This window comes from Aquarana catesbeiana, linkage group LG02, assembly GCF_042186555.1.
Source record: "Aquarana catesbeiana isolate 2022-GZ linkage group LG02, ASM4218655v1, whole genome shotgun sequence".
NCBI classification, from domain to species: domain Eukaryota; kingdom Metazoa; phylum Chordata; class Amphibia; order Anura; family Ranidae; genus Aquarana; species Aquarana catesbeiana.
In genome coordinates, this window is record NC_133325.1 from 174,278,265 (window position 1) to 174,295,047 (window position 16,783).

The 16,783-nt window shown below is 42.8% G+C and overlaps 1 protein-coding gene across 4 annotated transcripts in view; it reads left to right on the plus strand.

The window, feature by feature from the left end:
• STAT6 (signal transducer and activator of transcription 6) overlaps positions 1-16,783 on the plus strand; it is a 335,779-nt gene that overhangs the window by 230,940 nt on the left and 88,056 nt on the right. For all 4 annotated transcript variants that reach the window (XM_073613829.1, XM_073613831.1, XM_073613828.1 and 1 more), the window contains 3 exons: positions 3,497-3,685; positions 4,608-4,695; positions 7,868-7,984. In XM_073613829.1, coding sequence (XP_073469930.1) covers positions 3,497-3,685; positions 4,608-4,695; positions 7,868-7,984 — 394 coding nt within the window. The remainder of the gene's footprint in view (positions 1-3,496; positions 3,686-4,607; positions 4,696-7,867; positions 7,985-16,783) is intronic.

Below are 16,783 nucleotides of genomic sequence, written 5' to 3' on the forward strand. Positions count from 1 at the left end.
CAGCTCCCGAGTAATTTCTTGGAAGTAATTTCTCCCAATTTTTATTTATTTTCTATCTTAGCGCAGTTTTTTATTCTTTTTTATACTTTCTGTTATCCTGTCAGATTTAAAGGTACCAGAGTGTAACTAATGTCTAATACTGTGGCCGTCAACTTTCTTGATATGGGGGGCCTCAAGTGTGGCCCTCAACATCACCAAAGGGCTGCACATAAAATTCAGTGAATATTCAGTGTCAGATACAGCAGACACACAACACACTATAGTCAAATACTATCGGCATGATACAAAAGATGGTCAAAGACTATGCACATAATACAGACTGCAGCCATGATACAAGAGATGTTCAGAGACTGCAGATACAAAAGATGGTTAGAGGGCATTCCTTGACCTTGAGATGGTTTGGGCATTGTAATGCCCTAAAAATGACTATGCCCCCACATATACTTACTTCAAGCCCTAACTATATATGTCCCCATAAGATTTTTTAAACAGTTCTGAGCTATGTTCAGGGAAATCATTTCATCAGCTACAACTTCTCACCATGTCCAAATCCAAGAGGGACATAGGCCTCCCAGATGTAGCCAGGTACTATAAGGCGACTGACATCTTTCAGGTAGTGGATTGGCACTGCAACAAGAGCTCCAAGCAGTGGGTGTCTATAGAGATAGAAGATGCCTCTGTCCCTCTCCAGTCCTCCCCATGGTTGCTCTCCCAGTCTGAGGTGACCTGCAGACCCAACCTGTCATTGCCACCTCTCTGAAAGTGACAAGAAAAGACTTCTGCTCTACTTATCTCTCTCCATTGCCCTCTCCTATGATACCAATCATTGGGAACCCTGAATTCACTCCTGGGTTTACAAACAGGTGTCTATGAAGACTAAGCTACCTTGGAAGGTTTTGTCTTTTGAACCTCTGGCCCTTCCCTAGCTGAACTTGCACAGATATCAGACCCACCTCTCGATGATTGGCGCACCCTCCAACACAGACATTACCTACAGACAGACTTTCCAGAGGGAGCAAGGCTCCCACGTAAACTCACATCTTTTGAATCACTGTCAACAGGTGGAAACATCTAGATGCTCGTTGCTTCTCTGCAGTTACCTGGCAGCGCTGCTGGACGCTGCTTAACTGCGGTTACTGCATCAATGGGAAATGGACCTGGTCATCCAGTTTTCTTAACAGGTTGAAAAAATTCTCCTGCTAGCCCACAAATCATCTATTGTGAACCAGTACCAGGAGATGGGGTACAAAATTCTCTCACGGTTGTATTGCGTACACCATATTTTACACAAAATGGACAGATACATCCCTGATCTGTTGGCATTGCAATAAGGAGGTGGGTACGAGGCCACATGTTTTCTGGTACTGCCTCAGTTTAGGGCTGTTTTGGAAGGATGTGACGACTACTATTAAACATTTAACGGAGCAACCCCTCCATAAATATAAGACATTTCTCACATTCATCTACTCAACAAAGCTTGTATTCCATCTCTGTGGAGGCAGACTCAGCCTCTTACTAGATTACTATGGTACTCCATAATTAACAATATCCATCGCATGGAAGAATGGAAGAGTAGACTGACACTCCTGATAACACAGAATAGCATTTTAGGAAGAGGTGGAGGTAATGGAGATATTTTACGATATGTACGAACGGTTACCTTCAGGACCTGCTCAGTTCAGAGCCAACTGCAGGATTTCTGGTGTGGGTGATCCCTGGAGAATGGTTTTAGTGTTTTAATGTTTTATCCCCTTCTTTCTCCAACCCCTTCACCCCTTTCCCCTGTTTTGATCTTCCCCTATTCCACCCATAATGCGAAACTGGTTTACTACTCCGCAATTCAGGAATTGCTCTACACTGTGCTACGTAAACCCCGAGCAGGAAGAGCTATAAACGTACTTGTCTTTTTTTGTTTGCTTTTTGTTCTATACTAACGTGTTAGACTCAGCTCAAGTACTCTGATATCGACCTTTAGTGGACTCAACTCCAATATGCCTGGTTTTACATGCCTCGACCTTATTTGAATAGTTGTTTTTCATGCAATGTATGCCTTTTTGTGACCTATTGTGCATGAGAAGCTAAACCACAATAAAGAATTTGTTTTTAAAAATGGTCAGAGACTGCAGCCAGAGACTGTGCTTCCAGAGACTTTCAGAGACTGTGAACATGCCATAGGAGTTGTTGGAGACTGGGGACATGCTTCAGGAGCTATAACAGGGCAATTATAAAAAACAGATTAGTGTCAACAGGGGCCTTAAGGTCTTTACAAGAAGTGCCAAAGGGCCATAACTTAGGCACTAGGGTCTAAAAGATATTTTATGCATGTTACTTAACTACAATGTGACATAATAACTATTAATGTAACTGCACAAGCATTTGTAAACTATTAAACTAAGACTTCCTTTTGTTTTATTTATCTTTCAGTAACTGTGTGCCATTGGCCTTTGAATTGTGATATTAAGTAAAGCTAAGCGGTATTATACACATGCAGAGTCAGTTATAAAACATGCAAAAGCATGAGATATCCCAGACAGAAGGTATCTAGTGTCAGACTGTGTATCCAGGAACTACCCAATGCTCAAGTCATAGATAACCTTCCCTGGAATCAATAATCATGTATCTTGTTTGAAAATCCACATTTTACACATTACGTAACCATCACAATTTGATTTCAATACAATAGAGGGCAACCAATACACATTTGCTAAACTGTACTTGTGCCACAAATGTAGAAAGGTCCATTCTGTCTGGAGACTACCATAAAACACTAACATCAGGTCCAATCCCAATGAAATCTAGGTGAGATTTAGAGTAAAGGAATCTAACTATTAAAACTATTAATCCTGCTGTTTCTGTGCAAGACCTTTTTCATTTGCAACTAAATGTAAATAATAATCTGTATAAAAGATCTACATAACCATCTCTATGTATCATCCTTTATGAAAGTGGAGATAAAGGCAAAACCTAACCTAACACTAAACATACTCCCACCCACATTCTAAGCCTATTCTATCTATCCCTGTAAAGAAAAGATTGCTATACTTACCTATTCTGAAGCCACTCTGCTTCGGTCTCCAGCGGCACCCTCTGTGTGTAGAAGAAAGCTGACAATGGCTGGGAAATGCCTGGGAAGTGACATCACCCATAGACTTATTATGGGGCTTCTGCTGTCGGCTGCCACTCCTACACACCGAAACCGCCTCTGACAGCTCAACCTGGGACCGGACTGGAGAATAGGTAAGTATAGCGATCTTTTCTTTACAGGGCTAGATAGATTAGGCTTAGAATGTGGGTGGGAGTAGGAATAGAGTTAGTTTTTACCTTTACTTCCACTTTAAACTATAGTAACAACTTTGTTACAAAATCATGGAATGATAGAACCATATACATACAGTAAATTAGCTGCATAATAAAACATTTAAAAAAAAATAAATAGCAACAGCATCTGTGTTATCCATGTGTGCTATTTTTTTCTTTTTGTTCATTATTTTTGTAGCTCATTTCTGGTTGACAAGCAGCCGCCTCAAGTTTTGAAGACACAGACCAAGTTTCAAGCCAGTGTCAACTTTATGCTGGGGTCCAAAATTCTTTCTGGTGCTAGCAAATTGCCTGTCATAAGAGCCCATATCGTTACTGAGAAAAAAGCACAAGACTTGTTTGTGGCACCTTCCACTGAGCCATTAAAGTGAGTAAACTTTAAAGCCATTAAAGTGAGCACTGTTCTGCATGTACGAGATTAAATAAGATAAGAAATAACTAACCAGCAAAAAGCTTTTTTAAAAACATGAATTTCATTTAGATGTCTTGTTTTGAATATAGAATTCTTCACTGGAAGTAATAGCTGGTAATTAGACCTAGTTTATGAAGACATAGGTTGATTTACTAAAACTGGAGAGTGCAAAATCTGCAGTGGCTGGGCACGGTAGCCAATCAGCTTCTAATTTCAGTTTGTTCAATTAAGCCTTGACATAAAACATGGAAGCTAATTTTGCACTCTACAGTTTTAGTAAATCAACCCAAAGTCATGTTTTAGATGTGTGTGGCTGCTGGTGGTGTTTTATATCTCTTCAGGACTTCAGCAGCTAGTTCTCCATGTCTCTCAAGTTCTAAGTTATCTTTATGAACGACACATAGGGGTTGATTTACTAAAACTGGAGAGTGCAAAATCTGGTGGAGCTCTGCATACAAACCAATCAGCTTCCATGTTTTTTGTCAAAGCTTAATTGAACAAGCCGAAGTTAAAAGTTGATTGGGTACAATGCACAGCTGCACCAGATTTTGGACTCGCCAGTAAATCAACCCCATTGTGTCACTCTCTATTTCTGTGGAAGCTAGCCCACCAGCTCCACAGCTGCATTCTCCATAACATGGGAAGGCCAGAAAAATCTGAAGAAATAAGTCCCCCTGCGGAGCTCAGATCCAACATTCCTTAGAGATACAAGATGTTGGTGAATGATTAAATCCACCAGCATCTGCTCTGTAATTATGTGATGCTATTCTATTGGAAACCTATTTTTTTTTCATAGCTCAGCAATATGTGGGACACATTTAAAACACTCAGAGCTCCCTGTTACACTGCAGAATTCATTCTCTGTTTTTGATTTCAGTGATGGTGCTGGAGAAATAGAAAATGGAAGATCTGTTTTTGAGTTCACCCAAGCCACACGGACATGTGGAGCTGTTTTTAAAAATATGGTATGAATGGAAAAAATCAACTTGCCTAACATATGCCATTTTTGTGCTTTGAAAACGCAAGAACTGGTCAGTTCATTAAACGGGATGAAATATAGAATATAGAGTTAGTCCTAATGGTATGAATTCTGTATTCTAGTGAATATAATGTAATATATAGGGTACATAGCAGTGTGCTGTGAGTACCCGAGTGCTGTGAGTGCCCATGTGCTGTGAGTACCCGTGTGCTGTGAGTACCCGTGTGCTGTGAGTACCTGAGTGCTGTTACCTGAGTGCTGTGAGTACTCAAGTGCTGTGAGTGCCCGTGTGTTGTGAGTACCCATGTGCTGTGAGTGCCCGTGTGTTGTGAGTACTCAAGTGCTGTGAGTGCCCGTGTGTTGTGAGTACCCGTGTGTTGTGAGTACCCATGTGCTGTGAGTGCACGTGTGCTGCGAGTACCTGTGTGCTGTGAGTGCCTGAGTGCTGTGAGTGCGCAAGTTCTGTGAGTACCCAAGTGCTGTGAGTTCCCGTGTGCTGGGAGTACCCGTGTATTGTATTGTTGAGTACCTGTATATTGTTGGGTATTAGTGTCAGGAAGCTAGTTGTTAGTTAATTTGGACAGAGTATAATTCCCAATCCCCATTAAATTAGTGGGTACGATGTCCAGCGGGTATGGAGATGCGACTTGGTGTACATCTTGCGGCATGTATGCGTTCCTTGATCATCTGATCAAGGCCGAATACTGTTGTACAAACTGTAAGCACGTTGTTTCCCTGGAAGCCGTGGTTCTGAATCTAGGAAAGCAACTGTCAACTCTGAGAAGAATCTCCATCCTGAAGGAGAGTTGGGATCGTACCCGGCAGGGGTCAGCACAGAGGCGGGTGGAGACAAAGAGAGGCAGTCACCAGAGCAGAGTAGATGGGTGACAGTCAGGAAGGTTATAATAAAAATGTGCAGCACTAGTCAAAAAAATCTCTGCAAGGCTACAGAATTCAAATAATAATTGTTAGTGCTAATAATGAATAAATCATAAGCAGTAGTTATGGCCATATATATAGTAGTAATGTCCGTGAAAAAAAGTCCATACATTAAAAAATTGTGATCATGTTGAATGAGACTGGATCAATAGGAAAGGTATAGTCCTTTGTAGCATAAATGCTAGGATAAGTAGATATGTAAGACAGCCACCACCGATTGTAAGAAGGCTTACCGGAACAAATGGACCCAAATGAGCATACGCCCAATGAGTCACCAAAGCTTGTTGTGTAAACACCAATAAATGCATCATCCACACGTGTAGTTTATGCCAAGTTGGGAGATGCCTCCACGTACTGAAGAAGATTCCAACCGGGCACAGCTTAGAAAAACCAATATCCACAAGTCTCGGTGGGATATGTCTTTAACCATATATCGAGCAGTGTAACCTCGAAGGAAACAGAAAACTCCACATAGTGTAAACCCTTAGGTATAATGAATTTAATGTGTAAAAATTGGGAGCACTCACATTTCAGAAGAATAATAACAAGCGCTTGTAAAACATCAATATAGGCAACGCAATGACATCAGCAGAGCTCATCCCTTGGGGTGGGCAACTACATGGCAAATGAGGTTTAATTTAATAAAAAATGGAAAATAATGCATATGGGTTTCAAAAATATACAAATGCAATCTACTCATTAGGGGGAGAACCTCTGGGGGAATCTAGGATGGAAAAGGACCTGGGGGTCCTAGTAGATGACAGGCTCAGTAATGGCATGCAATGCCAGGCTGCTGCAAGCAAAGCAAACAGAATATTGGCATGCATTAGAAAGGGGATTAACTCCAGATATAAAACAATAATTATCCCACTCCACAAAACTCTGGTCCGGCCGCACCTGGTGTATGCCGTCAAGTTCTGGTCACCAGTCCTCAAGAGGGCTGTGCTGGAACTGGAGCGAGTCCAGAGAAGGGCACTAAAGCTAATAAAGGGAATGGAGGACCTTAGTTATGAGGAAAGATTACGAGAATTTAACGTATTCACTCTGATGATGAGACGCTTGAGAGGGAACATGATTTCAATATACAAATACCATACTGGTGACCCCACAATAGGGATAAAACTTTTCCGCAAAAGGGTAATTGAAAAGACACGCGACCATTCACTAAAATTATAAGAGAAGCGGTTTAACCTTAAATTGCGTAGAGGGTTCTTTACGGTAAGAGCTGTAAGAATGTGCAATTCTCTTCCACAAGCAGTGGTTTCAGCAGGGAGCATAGATAATTTAAAAAAACTATTAGATAGGCATCTAAATGACCTTAACATACAGGGATATACAATGTAATACTGACATAAAAGCACACATATAGGTTGGACTTGATGGAGTATCTAATACACACAGGTGTACAATTCAGTGGTTTGTTTAACAGCTTTATTGGTTATATTGGTATACAGTCAATTTGTTTTGGGGTATTGAGCTTTGGGGAATGCATTGTTGCTTAGCAAAAGTTTGTTGTTATATGGAGACTGATGTTTGGTTGTAGGGGGTTTCACAATGTGCTTCGTCGAGCCCTAGTTGCAACTGCTTTTGTAAGTGGAACTGGGCAAGGTATAATTCCCCTCCAAACGCATTGGCTGTACTATACCCAATCTTTTAACCAAAAAAGACATTTAAGCAACCTCTGAGTTGTGTGACTGTCCATACTAGGGGCTCCTCATCATATACTTACAGATTCTAATTATCCAATGAACTATCACCCTTATTAGTTTTGTTTTATCAAGATTTGAGCAACCTAAATCCATAGCACAGCACCAATACTTCACCAACATTGTACCCACAATAAAGTTTTCCACAACGCAACTTAACAATGTTCAGAACTTTTTCAGCGATACCAAAACAATCGCAAGGGAAAGATGTGGTGAGGGAGGAAGCACATGTGTGCATTGACAGTTAGCAGACATGTGCATAGGAACAGTGGCGTCCAATGCAGAACTGTGCAGGTGCAGTGACACAGATAGTGAAGGAATGCGTTGTTTAGGTGGCTGTCAGTGAAGTGTGTGGTGATCAGATGAGTAGTAAACATGCATCATTGATTACTTACCTGCTAGTCTTGTGGCACTAGGTTTTCTGGAAGATAAACCACACTGGCACAAAACTATGCAGCTAGAGTCAGGTGCCTAATTTTTTTGCTATGTAACTCCTGTTTTTCTTGCTGACAGTTGCTAAAGAAGATAAAGCGGTGTGAGAGGAAGGGATCTGAATCAGTCACAGAAGAGAAATGTGCAATACTCTTCACAGCTGACATTAACTTCAGTGGCTCCACTCACGTCATTCAGGTAACAAGGTGTTTTGCAGCCCACTATATATGTAAATCCCTCACCTTGGCTGAAAGTAGTCAGATAATTTGATTGCTTCCCCATGGAGGATTGGTGATGCTTTTAAGAACAAAATAAAAAAACACTGCAAACAGCAATGATCATGTTAACTGTTACAGTAACTTGTGGTAACCAATTCTAGTTTGCAAATCTGTATTATAAAAATTTGGGTTGGTTATTATGGGTTACTGTGTTTTATATTACCTTACGTTTTAAGAAACATAAAAAATGTGTTGTATTCACAAGGAGCCAAAAATCAGTTCTCAGAGCTGATAAGAAAACATAATTGTAAGTGATAACAGCATTAAATTCTATTTACCAAACCATTTTCACGGTTCAGTACAACAATAAAAACAAAACCGCTAATATCTCAGTTTCGCTTCCTATAGTTGATTTTATTTCAAATTAATAATCTGTCTATAGTACAATTATCTGCTTTTAATAATAAAAAAAAAAACTCTGAATGTTGCTTAACTACTCCCGGACCGCCACATGCCGATATACATCCTCACTTTGAGGACAGATATCGTTGTAATGGCAGCAACTAGCTGCCATAACCCCGGTATCGCTGTGTTCGACTGGCAGTCCGGTACAAGATAAAAGTGGTCTCTGCGGCGGATTTGCCGCAAGATCACTTTTATCGGTTCCGGGAGAGGGGGCCCCCCTCCTGCCACGATCCGGAGCCGTCAGTAGCGGCGGAGGCAAATGGATCCTTCCCGTGGCTGTGCATGGAGATGAGAGAGGGGAAGATGGCCCCTACCCATCTCCATGACACTGCAGGGCAGAAGCAGCATCAAAACGTCACTTCCGCCCATAGCTCTTAACCACTTGCCGACCGCCGCACGACTATATACGTCGGCAGAATGGCACGGGCAAGCAAAAGGACTTACATGTACGTCCTTGCCTGCCCGCGGGTGGGGGGTCCGATCGGACCCCCCCCCGGTGCCTGCGGCGGTCGGCAAATGTCCCCCGGCGATCGGAGGTGAGGGGGAGGCCATCCATTCGTGGCCCCCCCCTCGCGATCGCTCCCAGCCAATGGGATCATTTCCCTGCCTCTGTATTGTACACAGAGGCAGAGGAAATGATGTCATCTCTCCTCGGCTCGGTATTTTCCGTTCCGGGCCGAGGAGAGAAGACTGAAATGTGAGTGCACCAACACTACACACACAGTAGAACATGCCAGGCACACAAATCACCCCGATCCCCCCCCCGATCGCCCCCCGATCCCCCCCCAATCACCCCCCCCCCCCCTGTCACAAACTGACACCAGCAGGTTTTTTTTTTTTTTTTTTTTTTTTTTTTCTGATTACTGTATTGGTGTCAGTTTGTGACAGTTAGTGTCAGGGCAGTGAGTGTTAGGCCCCCTTGTAGGTCTAGGGTACCCCCCTAACCCCCCCTAATAAAGTTTTAACCCCTTGATCACCCCCTGTCACCAGTGTCGCTAAGCGATCATTTTTCTGATCGCTGTATTAGTGTCGCTGGTGACGCTAGTTAGTGAGGTAAATATTTAGGTTCGCCGTCAGCGTTTTATAGCGACAGGGACCCCCATATACTACCTAATAAATGTTTTAACCCCTTGATTGCCCCCTAGTTAACCCTTTCACCACTGATCACTGTATAACCGTTACGGGTGACGCTGGTTAGTTTGTTTATTTTTTATAGTGTCAGGGCACCCGCCGTTTATTACCGAATAAAGATTTAGCCCCCTGATCGCCCGGCGGTGATATGCGTCGCCCCAGGCAGCGTCAGATTAGCGCCAGTACTGCTAACACCCACGCACGCAGCATACGCCTCCCTTAGTGGTATAGTATCTGTACGGATCAATATCTGATCCGATCAGATCTATACTAGCGTCCCCAGCAGTTTAGGGTTCCCAAAAACACAGTGTTAGCGGGATCAGCCCAGATACCTGCTAGCACCTGCGTTTTGCCCCTCCGCCCGGCTCGGCCCAGCCCACCCAAGTGCAGTATCGATCGATCACGGTCACTTACAAAACACTAAACGCATAACTGCAGCGTTCGCAGAGTCAGGCCTGATCCCTGCGATCGCTAACAGTTTTTTTGGTAGCGTTTTGGTGAAATGGCAAGCACCAGCCCCAGGCAGCGTCAGGTTAGTGCCAGTAGCGCTAACACCCACGCACCGTACACCTCCCTTAGTGGTATAGTATCTGAACGCATCAATATCTGATCCGATCAGATCTATACTAGCGTCCCCAGCAGTTTAGGATTCCCAAAAACGCAGTGTTAGCGGGATCAGCCCAGATACCTGCTAGCACCTGCGTTTTGCCCCTCCGCCTGGCCCAGCCCAGCCCACCCAAGTGCAGTATCGATCGATCACTGTCACTTAAAAAAACACTAAACGCATAACTGCAGCGTTCGCAGAGTCAGGCCTGATCCCTGTGATTGCTAACAGTTTTTTTGGTAGCGTTTTGGTGAACTGGCAAGCACCAGCCCCAGGCAGCGTCAGGTTAGTGCCAGTAGCGCTAACACCCACGCACGCAGCATACACCTCCCTTAGTGGTATAGTATCTGAACTGATCAATATCTGATCCGATCAGATCTATACTAGCATCCCCAGCAGTTTAGGGTTCCCAAAAACGCAGTGTTAGTGGGATCAGCCCAGATACCTGCTAGCACCTGCGTTTTGTCCCTCCGCCCAGCCCACCCAAGTGCAGTATCGATCGATCACTGTCACTTACAAAACACTAAACGCATAACTGCAGCGTTCGCAGAGTCAGGCCTGATCCCTGCGATCGTTAACAGTTTTTTTGGTAGCGTTTTGGTGAACTGGCAAGCGCCAGCGGCCTAGTACACCCCGGTCGTAGTCAAACCAGCACTGCAGTAACACTTGGTGACGTGGCGAGTCCCATAAGTGCAGTTCAAGCTGGTGAGGTGGCAAGCACAAGTAGTGTCCCGCTGCCACCAAGAAGACAAACACAGGCCCGTCGTGCCCATAGTGCCCTTCCTGCTGCATTCGCCAATCCTAATTGGGAACCCACCACTTCTGCAGCGCCCATACTTCCCCCATTCACATCCCCCAACGAAATGCAGTCGGCTGCATGAGAGGCATTTTTATGTCCTCCCGAGTACCCCTACCCAGCGAACCCCCCAAAAAAGATGTTGTGTCTGCAGTAAGCGCGGATATAGGCGTGACACCCGCTATTATTGTCCCTCCTGTCCTGACAATCCTGGTCTTTGCATTGGTGAATGTTTTGAACGCTACCATTCACTAGCTGAGTATTAGCGTAGGGTACAGCATTGCACAGACTAGGACACACTTTCACAGGGTCTCCCAAGATGCCATCGCATTTTGAGAGACCCGAACCTGGAACCGGTTACAGTTACAAAAGGTACAGTTACAAAAAAAGTGTAAAAAAAAAAAACACAAACAAAAATATAAAATAAAAAATAATAGTTGTCGTTTTATTGTTCTCTCTCTATTCTCTCTCTCTCTATTCTCTCTATTGTTCTGCTCTTTTTTACTGTATTCTATTCTGCAATGTTTTATTGTTATTATGTTTTATCATGTTTGCTTTTCAGGTATGCAATTTTTTATACTTTACCGTTTACTGTGCTTTATTGTTAGCCATATTTTTGTCTTCAGGTACAGCATTCACGACTTTGAGTGGTTATACCAGAATGATGCTTGCAGGTTTAGGTATCATCTTGGTATCATTCTTTTCAGCCAGCGGTCGGCTTTCATGTAAAAGCAATCCTAGCGGCTAATTAGCCTCTAGACTGCTTTTACAAGCAGAGAGAATGCCCCCCCCCCCCCATCGTCTTCCGTGTTTTTCTCTGGCTCTCCTGTCTCAACAGGGAACCTGAGAATGCAGCCGGTGATTCAGCCAGCTGACCATAGAGCTGATCAGAGACGAGAGTGGCTCCAAACATCTCTATGGCCTAAGAAACCGGAAGCTACGAGCATTTTATGACTTAGATTTCGCCGGATGTAAATAGCGCCATTGGGAAATTGGGGAAGCATTTTATCACACCGATCTTGGTGTGGTCAGATGCTTTGAGGGCAGAGGAGAAATCTAGGGTCTAATAGACCCCAATTTTTTCAAAAAAGAGTACCTGTCACTACCTATTGCTATCATAGGGGATATTTACATTCCCTGAGATAACAGTAAAAATGATTAAAAAAAAAAAAAAATGAAAGAAACAGTTTTAAAATAAGATAAAAAAGCAAAAAAATAATAAAAAAAAAAAAAAAAAAAAAAAAAAAAGCACCCCTGTCCCCCCTGCTCTCGCGCTAAGGCGAACGCAAGCGTCGGTCTGGCGTCAAATGTAAACAGCAATTGCACCATGCATGTGAGGTATCACCGCGACGGTCAGATCGAGGGCAGTAATTTTAGCAGTAGACCTCCTCTGTAAATCTAAAGTGGTAACCTGTAAAGGCTTTTAAAGGCTTTTAAAAATGTATTTATTTTGTTGCCACTGCACGTTTGTGCGCAATTGTAAAGCATGTCATGTTTGGTATCCATGTACTCGGCCTAAGATCATCTTTTTTATTTCATCAAACATTTGGGCAATATAGTGTGTTTTAGTGCATTAAAATGTAAAAAAGTGTGTTTTTTCCCCAAAAAATGCGTTTGAAAAATCGCTGCGCAAATACTGTGTGAAAAAAAAAAATTAAACACCCACCATTTTAATCTGTAGGGCATTTGCTTTAAAAAAATATATAATGTGTGGGGGTTCAAAGTAATTTTCTTGCAAAAAAAAATAATTTTTTCATGTAATCAAAAAGTGTCAGAAAGGGCTTTGTCTTCAAGTGGTTAGAAGAGTGGGTGATGTGTGACATAAGCTTCTAAATGTTGTGCATAAAATGCCAGGACAGTTCAAACCCCCCCCCAAATGACCCCATTTTGGAAAGTAGACACCCCAAGCTATTTGCTGAGAGGCATGTCGAGTCCATGGAATATTTTATATTGTGACACAAGTTGCGGGAAAGAGACAAATTTTTTTTTTTTTTTTTTTTTTTTTGCACAAAGTTGTCACTAAATGATATATTGCTCAAACATGCCATGGGAATATGTGAAATTACACCCCAAAATACATTCTGTTGCTTCTCCTGAGTACGGGGATACCACATGTGTGGGACTTTTTGGGAGCCTAGCCGCGTATGGGACCCCGAAAACCAAGCACCGCCTTCAGGCTTTCTAAGGGCGTAAATTTTTGATTTCACTCTTCACTGCCTATCACAGTCTCGGAGGCCATGGAATGCCCAGGTGGCACAAACCCCCCCCAAATGACCCCATTTTGGAAAGTAGACACCCCAAGCTATTTGATGAGAGGTATAGTGAGTATTTTGCAGACCTCACTTTTTGTCACAAAGTTTTGAAAATTAAAAAAAGAAAAAAAAAATTTTTTTTTTTGTCTTTCTTCATTTTCAAAAACAAATGAGAGCTGCAAAATACTCACCATGCCTCTCAGCAAATAGCTTGGGGTGTCTACTTTCCAAAATGGGGTCATTTGGGGGGGGTTTGTGCCACCTGGGCATTCCATGACCTCCGAAACTGTGATAGGCAGTGAAGAGTGAAATCAAAAATGTACACCCTTAGAAATCCTGAAGGCGGTGATTGGTTTTCGGGGTCCCGTACGCGGCTAGGCTCCTAAAAAGTCCCACACATGTGGTATCCCCATACTCAGGAGAAGCAGCAGAATGTATTTTGGGGTGCAATTCCACATATGCCCATGACCTGTGTGAGCAATATATCATTTAGTGACAACTTTGTGCAAAAAAAAAAAAAATAAATAAATAAATTGTCACATTCCCGCAACTTGTGTCAAAATATAAAATATTCCATGGACTCAACATGCCTCTCAGCAAATAGCTTGGGGTGTCTACTTTCCAAAATGGGGTCATTTGGGGGGGGTTTGTGCCATCTGGGCATTTTATGGCCTTCAAAACTGTGATAGGTAGTGAGGAGTAAAATCAAAAATGTACGCCCTTAGAAATCCTGAAGGCAGTGATTGGTTTTCGGGGCCCCGTATGCGGCTAGGCTCCCAAAAAGTCCCACACATGTGGTATCCCCATACTCAGGAGAAGCAGCTAAATGTATTTTGGGGTGCAATTCCACATATGCCCATGGCCTGTGTGAGCAATATATCATTTAGTGACAACTTTTTGTAATTTTTTTTTTTTTTTTGTCATTATTCAATCACTTGGGACAAAAAAAATGAATATTCAATGGGCTCAACATGCCTCTCAGCAATTTCCTTGGGGTGTCTACTTTCCAAAATGGGGTCATTTGTGGGGGTTTTGTACTGCCCTGCCATTTTAGCACCTCAAGAAACGACATAGGCAGTCATAAATTAAAGGCTGTGTAAATTCCAGAAAATGTACCCTAGATTGTAGGCGCTATAACTTTTGCGCAAACCAATAAATATACACTTATTGACATTTTTTTTACCAAAGACATGTGGCCAAATACATTTTGGCCTAAATGTATGACTAAAATTGAGTTTATTGGATTTTTTTTAGAACAAAAAGTAGAAAATATCATTTTTTTTCAAAATTTTCGGTCTTTTTCCGTGTATAGCGCAAAAAATAAAAACGGCAGAGGTGATCAAATACCATCAAAAGAAAGCTCTATTTGTGGGAAGAAAAGGACGCAAATTTTGTTTGGTTACAGCATTGCATGACCGCGCAATTAGCAGTTAAAGCGACGCAGTGCCAATTTGTAAAAAGTGCTCTGGTCAGGAAGGGGGTAAATCCTTCCGGGGCTGAAGTGGTTAAAGAGACTTTTTTTTTTTTTTTTTTTTTTTTTATTGCATTTTAATGTAAATATGAGATCTGAGGTCTTTTTGACTCCAGATCTCACATTTAAGAGGCCTTGTCAAGCTCACGTGCAGAAGTGAATGCATACGTGAGTAGCGCCCGCATATGAAAAACGGTGTTCAAACCACACATGTAAGGTATTGCTGCAATTGGTGGAGCGAGAGCAATAATTCTATCCCTAGACCTCCTCTGTAACGCAAAACATGCAACCTGTAGAATTTTTTAAATGTCGCCTATGGAGATTTTTAAGGGTAAAAGTTTGTCGCCATTCCACAAGCGGGCGGAATTTTGAAGCGTGACATGTTGGGTATCAATTTACTCGGAGTAAAATTATCTTTCACAATACAAACAAATGGGGCTAACTTTACTGTTGTCTTATTTTTTAATTCAAAAAAGTGTATTTTTTTTTTTTAAAAACTGCACTTGTAAGACAACAGCGCAAATACAGTGTGACAGAAATGATTGCAATGACTGCCATTTTATTCTCTAGGGTGTTAGAAAAAAAATGTATAATGTTTGGGGGGTTCTCAGTATTTTCCTAGCAAAAAAAATGTTTTTAACTTGTAAACAACACATCTAAAAAAGAGGCCTGGTCCTTAAATGGTTAATGTAGTATTAAACCCAAAAACAAAAATGTATTAAATTAACGCTTGCCAATCTGTAGATGTTTTCTTTTTTTTTCACTTGATAATCCAACCAGTAAGTCTGTTTATTTTCAGCTTACCTTACCAGCCAAAGCTGTCCAAACAAAGCGGCAATTAAAGGGTTGAGACAAACTATTTCCCACTGACAGGGGAGTTTACAATAGTTTGCTGTAGCTGCTTGTTGGCGGGGACTACTCGCCCTGCATGTGGGGGATACCTTTCTTGTGTTTGCGCTCATCAATGCCCAGGACCTCCCTGAGTTCCTCTGGGAAGTGTGCTGTCCTGTGTTCCTACACACACTTGCTTGATGTATGTTGCATTTAGGAGGGACACTGCTGAGCCGTGCCCACTCTACCAGTCCAGCATATGTCTGTCGCCTCACTTCCAGTGACAAATGGGGTCCCGCAGAGCATTAGAGCGGACCGCATGCATGCTCTCACTTAACTTCTTTTCTCTCCCGTACCATACGGCCAAGTGTATGGAGTCTCCGTACCGCTGGTTTGGTCCCAGTTGATTTGGGGGACCTGACTGCTAGGGAGGGAACCACATCACCATCCCCTTTGCTACCAGATGACATGTCACCTACACCAGATATCACGCTTTTGACCGGTTGCTATTCACTTCCCACCAGTTCATGGTTACTCGTGGCATCTTCTGTCCTGCTCTGATGCTTCTGCCGAGTTAACCTTTTGTAGTGGCCTTGCTTGATACACCATGTGCGCTTTACAGGCTCTGTTCTTTTGATATGCCACGTTCTACCATGTACCCCTTGAATAACTTCAGGCTTAGAACTTTTCACAAAACTTTACTGAGAACTCTCCCTCATAGCAATGTCCATATAAATGACATGCAGTCTGTCCCTCACTAACTTAACTAAGTCTGCCCAGGTATACCCTAATAAGATGCAAGTCCAAGCTTGGCAGTTGCTCCTTGGCACAGCAGCCCCTTCTCAGTATCCCTTATGCGGTAGCGGCCGGCGGGGGCTCAGGACCCGGACTTCCACCTCTTTTTATAAGCACAGGGAAGTAAGGCAGGGCACAAAAAGCCCAGAAAAGGAGTCCAAACCCAGTTAACCCCTTCCCAACCTGAGCATGCTAACTAGCTTGCTAATACAGAACCCACAATATAGGCAACCTGCCTACATGCTTTTAAAGGGGTGTTCTGGCCATTTTTTTTTTTAAAGTCAGCAGCTACAAACACTGTAGCTGCTGACTTTTAATAAGGACACTTACCTGTCCAGCGAGCCCGTGATGTCAGCCCCCCGAGGCCGATCCGCCTATTGGATCGGCTGCCGGCGCCTCCATCCTACTGCGCATGCTCGTGCCGCGCAGCACTT